This window comes from Mercurialis annua, linkage group LG7 (genome assembly GCF_937616625.2).
Source record: "Mercurialis annua linkage group LG7, ddMerAnnu1.2, whole genome shotgun sequence".
NCBI lineage: Eukaryota > Viridiplantae > Streptophyta > Magnoliopsida > Malpighiales > Euphorbiaceae > Mercurialis > Mercurialis annua.
In genome coordinates this window covers 23,683,865-23,691,010 of record NC_065576.1, presented here as the reverse complement: position 1 = coordinate 23,691,010, position 7,146 = coordinate 23,683,865, and the positions used below count along the sequence as shown (strand labels likewise).

General features: G+C 37.3%; 1 protein-coding gene across 1 annotated transcript; it reads right to left on the bottom strand.

Annotated features, from left to right (window-relative positions):
• Positions 1-1,841: 1,841 nt before the first annotated feature.
• LOC126656966 (uncharacterized) lies at positions 1,842-2,818 on the bottom strand. The gene is made up of 3 exons (XM_050351593.1): positions 2,773-2,818; positions 2,661-2,708; positions 1,842-2,263 (listed from the first exon to the last, which is right to left on the bottom strand). Exons 1-3 carry the CDS (start codon positions 2,816-2,818, stop codon positions 1,842-1,844), a joined length of 516 nt encoding a protein of 171 aa, XP_050207550.1.
• Between the last annotated feature and the right edge of the window lie 4,328 nt (positions 2,819-7,146).

Below are 7,146 nucleotides of genomic sequence, written 5' to 3'. Positions count from 1 at the left end.
GAAACGCTTGGATTTTTTTCGTAACGTTTGTAAACATATGGCTTAAATTGCTAGAAAGCTGAAACGCTTGGATTTCTTTCGTAACGTTTGTAAACGTTTGGCTTAAATTGCTAAAAAGGTCAAATGCTTGTATTTGTTTCGTGACGTTTGTAAACGTTTGGCTTAAATTGCTAAAAAGGTGAAACATTTGAATTTGTTTCCTAACTTTTGTAAACGTGTGGCTTGAATTGCTAAAAAGGAAAAACGTTGGGATTTTTTTCGTAACATTTGTAAACGTTTGGCTTAAATTGTTAAGAAGGTGAATCGCTTGGTTTTTTTCGTAAAGTTTGTAAACGTTTGGCTTAAATTGCTAAAAATGTGAAATGTTTGGATTTGTTTCGTAATGTTTGTAAACGTTTGCCTTCAATCGCTAAAAAGGGGAAACGTTTGGCTTTGTTTTGTAACGTTTGCAAACGTTTGGCTTAAATCGCTAAAAAGGTGAAACATTTGGATTTGTTTTGTAACGTTTGCAAACGTTTGGCTTAAATCGCTAAAAAAGTGAAACGTTTGGATTTGTTTCGTAACGTTTGTAAACATTTGGCTTAAATTGCTAAAAAGGTGAAACGTTTAGATTTGTTTCGTACTGTTTGTAAACATTTGGCTTAAATCACTAAAAAAGGGGAAACGCTTGAATTTGTTTCGTAACGTTTGTAAAAGTTTGGCTTAAATTGCTAAAAGGCGAAACACTTGGATTTTTTTCGTAACGTTTGTAAACGTTCGGCTTAAATCACTAAAAAGGTAAAACGTTTGGATTTGTTTCGTAACTTTTGTAAACGTTTGGCTTAAATTGCTAAAAAGCGGAAACTTTTGGATTTGTTTCGCATAGTTTGTAAACGTTTGGCTTAAATTGCTAAAAGGTGAAACGTTTGGATTTGTTTCGTAACCTTCGTAAACCTTTGGCTTAAATTGCGAAAAAGGTGAAACGCTTTGATTTGTTTCTTAACGTTTATAAACGTTTGGTTTAAACGTATGTAAACGTTTGGCTTAAATTGCTAAAAAGGGGAAACGTTTGGATTTGTTTCGTAGCGTTTGTAAACGTTTGGCTTAAATCGCTAAAAAGGTGAAACGGCTGAATTAGTTTCGGAACGTTTGGCTTAAATTGCTGTAATCACCACATCTACTTCTGCAACATTCTGTACCATGTCATATAAAAATGCAGTTAACGATGTTCCACATTGATTCCCCTTTGTAGTAATCTATCTTCTCCTTTACAGCTTCTAGAACGTAATATAGGAATTACGTTCACGACAAATGTATTATATGGTGTTTATTATATTATTGCTTTTGTAACTTATGTTTATATATTCTTTTATTAGTCGCGTGTTAATTAACATCGCTTCCTATAGGTTGTCACTTTCTGAGGTATTATCCTATATGCGAATCCTATTACTGACATTCTATTATCCATTGCAGCAAACATATATACACAGTAATGCAAACACATAAACACAAATTCACAAAGCATATAAATCACTGATACCTGGAGGTGCCTGATGTGGAACGCTAGGTTCCCTAATGATTATGCCGGTGTGTCGACCCCTAACTGTTCTACCGGAGTTACTTCCGCCTCTTTGCACAAAGTAGGGGTTGGTCCTAACTCTAGAGGATTTGTTGACGTAGTCCGGATGGTACTCACGTCTAAAATAGAAGGGTTGTACTGGATCGCCCTCCCACTCACGCTCAGTCTCAATCCTACGGGCCATCGTAGTGAGCGTTCCGAAATGTTCACCTACGTACTCATACAACTCACCATACTCAGGTCCTAAGCCTCTGACATATCTACGGTTGATGGTTCTGTTACCTTAATTCAGATCAGGAACTCCCTCAACCATTCGCAGAAAATCAGCAGAATACAAACATACTGTTAGCATCCCTCGAGAGAAGGAGCGCATCTGTCTCCTAACTTGTTCTAGAGCTATATCGGCCTGACCATTTGCTATTTCTGCATCTTCTCCCAAATCGCGGTATCTCTGCACCCTAGACCAGAAATACTCGCTTCTGTACTGCTCAACATTTGACTCTTCTAACAGTTCTTCTTCTTCATATTCTTCCTCTTGAGGATCTTCTTCTTCTGCCTCTTCTTCTATATCCTTTTCTAGATCCTCCTCAGGATCCTCCTCAGGATCCTCCTCCGGATCCTCCTCCGGTTCCTCCTCATCTTCTTCACTATATTCTATTTCTGGCGAGTGTATCCTATTTCTATTCCCAGAAGAACTGCCAATTTCTGATACAGACATATAGCCATTCTGATAAATTTCTGGCGATCTTCTATTATCTGCGTGGAATCCGTTCTGATGGACCCCATATGGTTCGCCTATTTTGTTGTGAAATCCATTTTGAAATATAGGAGGCGCTTCCTCCCGTTCTTCAGCAGCATGTGACTGAGCTCCGTTCTGCCCAGACATGCTGAAAAGAAACAATTTCACACATAAGCGACCATCTGAGCCCATCTCCACACGCAATTCTAATATCAATTTATAAAATGTTGTAAACATTTATCATTTAATCCAACTGCACGTAGTTCGCAAGCAGATAACTATATAACAATCCCAGTGCAAGTAGTAAACGCCTAGTTATTTCAGTCGTTCATGTATATTGATACTAATCAATTACTTACTAACTTTGATAGCCCTGATTCACACGCGCTTTACCACGTATCACTATTGCACCTATCAAACAAATGCAGACAATTAAGGTCCGACTCTTGCTGCAGAAGTTCCTAGGTATACTTACTGACAGAGTATTCAACATCAAACAGGTATTCAGACAAAACTGGCATTGGTAACTGAACCAACTGCTCTCAAACAAACGCTAAAACAAGCTTGCAGTGGTAACTGGACCAACTGCATTAATACCAACATTGTCACGACCCAAAATATTGAGCCGCAACCGGCGCTAGGGAACGGGAGTAATAGCTCCGGAACCCGTAGCAAGCCTCAAACCACTATTAATTTTTCGCAAATAATAAACAAATAACATTAAACAACGGAAGCAATTAAACATACATATAATGCATAACCAAATATATACACTAACTGTTCAAAATCTTGCGGACTGTAGTTACCGTACCCTGTACGAACTGGCCTCGCGGTACTATATACACCAGTTAGCGTATCAAACATATCACCGGCATCTGGTGCCGTGACGAACATATAAACCACGTAACTTACAAAATATAAACAAGACAGCAAGTAATATGTACAATCAAAATGTACTGCTGTCTGGGCTAATACTCTGTCGACACTGGACTACTACTGCAGCATCCACAGAAGTCAGAAACTATACACACACAGCTGACTTCTGGACTTCAAAACTGGCGTCTAGCTAAGTCCACACACTAAGCACCTGAAAGTCATCAAAGGTGAGGGGTCAGTAGTTGGGAAAATACTGAGTGAGTTGGCATTTACTTATGGTATTATTATAAAACATAGCATCGCATTTCAAGGAAACAATAATATAAAAATAAAACATATAAACAGGTATTTGATCCGTACGAAACTAATATCCTAGCATGCGACACAACTTTCAAATAATCAAATCATACTAATCCAGAAAGTCCGACCCGGGAGTGCTCACACTCTACCTCGTCGATCGCGACCTATCTCTTAATCCCAAAGTGTGAGTCCAACTCACCAGATACGGGGACTCCAGACTACACTATAGCCGAGTGCTCACTCGTATCGAATTCATTGTCCAACTTTGAAATTTATATTCATATCGTATCATTTCATATCATATCGTATTAAATCATCTCTTATATGCAAACACACTAGACTGACTCGATACTGGTGATCACACAGCCTATTGACACCCAATAGGTAGCTAGTTTCTTCGGATCGCATACTAGTTCCTCGTATATATACTTGATACAAAAATATAATATTTAATCAAATCATATAACATGTGATGCGTATAAACATTATACATATCTATATAAAATAACTTTAATATATAAAATACACGAAAGTAAAGTGCAACTCACGGTGACCGCAATCTAATCAATGACGTGGTCTATGAAATGATATACCCTCGCTATCCCACGTCCACTGACCTCTCTGTTTGCTGACACGTCTGATACATATAGTTTACATTTGATAGTTAGATATTAATCTTGTGTTTTTAAACGTGTAGTACTTTAAATTCTAGGGTTATATTTTATTCTTAATGTTATTCATGATATATCGATCTCTGGTTCTCGTATTCGAGAAACGTATATTATTCTTAGCATTTTCTATTATCGTAGCTCACATAAAACGTCGAGCTAAAACCTCACTTTTTAAATTATTAGGATCCTTAGTCACTTATAGGGTCTATTATTCGAAAATATTAAAAATCCCGCTCAACTAGGGCTAAAAGTCCATTTTGGTCCCTGCGGACCCACTGTGCGGGCGCAGGAGAATACTGTGCGTCCACACAGTGTAGTGTGCGTTTGCACACTTCAGTGTGCCTCCGCACACTTGGAAGTGTGCGTTCGCACACTGCAAGTGTGCGTTCGCACACTTGCTCAAGTGTGCGTTCGCACACTGCAAGTGTGCGCTCGCACACTTGCTCAAGTGTGCGTTCGCACACTGCAAGTGTGCGCTCGCACACTTCGGTGTGTGATCGCTCACTGAGTGCAGCCCCCGGAAATCGATTTTCGGGGCTCTCCCTTCATCCCGACGTGCTCCCAACACTCTCACCTCCAAAACCCAACCCTCCGTTTTCACTAAAACGCCATAAACGATCCAAAATATCAAATTAAACGTTATTATTCTTATTTTACCAAAACAGCCACAAATCCATCATTTTCATGCCAAAAACCGAGCTCTTACCTTGATTTAATGCTTGGAGATGATAGAGATTTCGATTCTGAAGAAATTGCCGCGAAAATCACTCAAATCGGACGTCGAATGAATAAACGGCAGCGAAACGACGATATCGAATGAATTTTCTCTCGTCTTCTCCAGATGCTTCTGTTCATTCCTCTGATTCAATTTCAAAACCTTATATATTAAGGTTAAAAGTTCACTTTAATCCCTCTTTTCTTCCTTTGTTTCAAATTATCTTTTAAACTTTTCTTTCGTACGATTTAGTCCATAACTAAATCGATAAACTCTTAAATTTTAACTTATACGTATTATTTATATCCAATAAATAATACGAAGCTCGATATTAATACTTTCCCGTCAAAATCTACAAATTTCCATTTTCGACACAAAGTGGCTAAATTAACACTTTGGTCCCTGTACTTTATTTTGAGCTTTTCTTGACATTTTCCCTTTTAATTCCAATTCAACCTTTAGAATTGAACTATAACCTTAATTTCCTTATAATTAATTTTCCCGAAACCAACCTACTTGAAATATATGTACTTTAATTTCTCTGAAATTCTTCTGACATCGCCACTCTTGCGAGTCAAAACTGGACACGTGGTCTAATTAGCTAATTAATTATTTTGGGGTGTTACAAAACGTTTGGCTGAAATCACTAAAATGGGGAAACGTTTGAATTTGTTTCGTAACGTTTGGCTAAAATTGCTAAAAAGGTGAAACGTTTGGTTTTGTTTCGTAACGTTTGTAAACGTTCCGCTCAAATCGCTAAAGAGGTGAAATATTTGGATTTGTTTCGTAACGTTTGTAAATGTTTGGCTGAAATTGCTAAAAAGATGAAACGCTTGGATTTGTTTTCATAACGTTGATAAAGTTTTGGCTTAATAACTGTTTTGGGCATGTTCTTAGTGTGCGACCATGTAGGTTCATATAACGGCAGTAGGCCCGAAATCACTATTTCAGCCCACAAGTCATAAGTGGCCTCTAGCAAGACATTATGACTACCCAAGTTATACGAATATCGACAATCCGATTTAATCATTTACAATAATATTTTAATCCCTTTGTCTCTCGATAGTCATCCTTATAATATTCAATCATTAGTTTCTTGACTCTAAGTAGACTGAAAATGATAACTCTTTATCAATTCATTTAGCATGGCCATGCATTTCCTTCAGTCTATCTTCTTCAAGGGGCCCATAGATATCTTACTCAAATAAACGAGGGACAAATTCCTTCTCAGTCACTCACATTTCTCACATAGTTACTTTCATATCCAATGACAATCTATTCCATTATCATGTTAAAGATAATGTAAGTCTGTATCAAAATATGAAATAGCTATGTAGAAATCCATGATGATTTCAAGGTCAAAGGATTATACTAATAGAACTATAATGAGAATTACTTATGACAGTGATCTATGTAGTATTCTCATAGCGGGTCATCCGGTACCTTATTTCTCAAATAGCACCTATGATTTGACTTAATATCTCATATACATGATTAGTAAAACATAATCATCAGTCAACATCATACTAGTCTCAATGTTCTATTAAGATTAGGGATAGATGGTATATAATTCTTTTATAAAATCTAAAGGTTCTACTATCAAGTCACATACTTGATGACCTTAGAAAGATTAACCATTCAAGTATTTTAATCATTAATATAAAACGATAAAAACTGCCAATCAATAAACAACAAAATGATAAAGTCAAAACATGGTCAAACATGATTGACCTAGTGCATATCACTAACAATCTCCCACTTGCACTAGGCCCAATCTACATTAAATCTAATTCCCATGGACCTAGTATGACTCTCATGCTTAGGCTGTGGAAGAGCCTTAGTTAGCGGATCAGCAACATTATCATTTGTCAAAACTCTGCATATCTTCACGTCTCCTCTCTCAATGATTTCTCGAATGAGATGATAACGTCTAAGTATGTGTTTGGATCGCTTATGTGATCTGGGCTCCTTTGTTTGTGCTATGGCCCCATTGTTATCACATAACAAATTCATTGGATCGGATATACTAGGAACAACTCCTAATCCAATTATTAACTTCTTGATCCAAAGAGCCTCCTTAGCTGCGTCTGAAGCAGCTATATACTCAGCTTCTTTTGTAGAATCAGCAACGGTGTCCTGCTTCGAGCTCTTCCAGCTGAAAGCTGCTCCATTCAAACAAAACACATATCCTTACTGTAATTTATAATCATCAATGTCAGTTTGGAAGCTAGCGTTTGTGTAACCCTTTACAATCATCTCATCTTTCTGACCACCATATAGCAAGAAT

Coding starts and splice junctions, on each gene's coding strand:
- LOC126656966 (XM_050351593.1), bottom strand. CDS start 2,818: ATGCCAGTTTTGTCTGAATACCTGTTTGATGTTGAATACTCTGTCA. Junction 2,709..2,772: donor TGATGTTGAATACTCTGTCA/GTAAGTATACCT, acceptor TTTGTTTGATAG/GTGCAATAGTGATACGTGGT. Junction 2,264..2,660: donor TGTGAATCAGGGCTATCAAA/GTTAGTAAGTAA, acceptor TGTCTGTATCAG/AAATTGGCAGTTCTTCTGGG.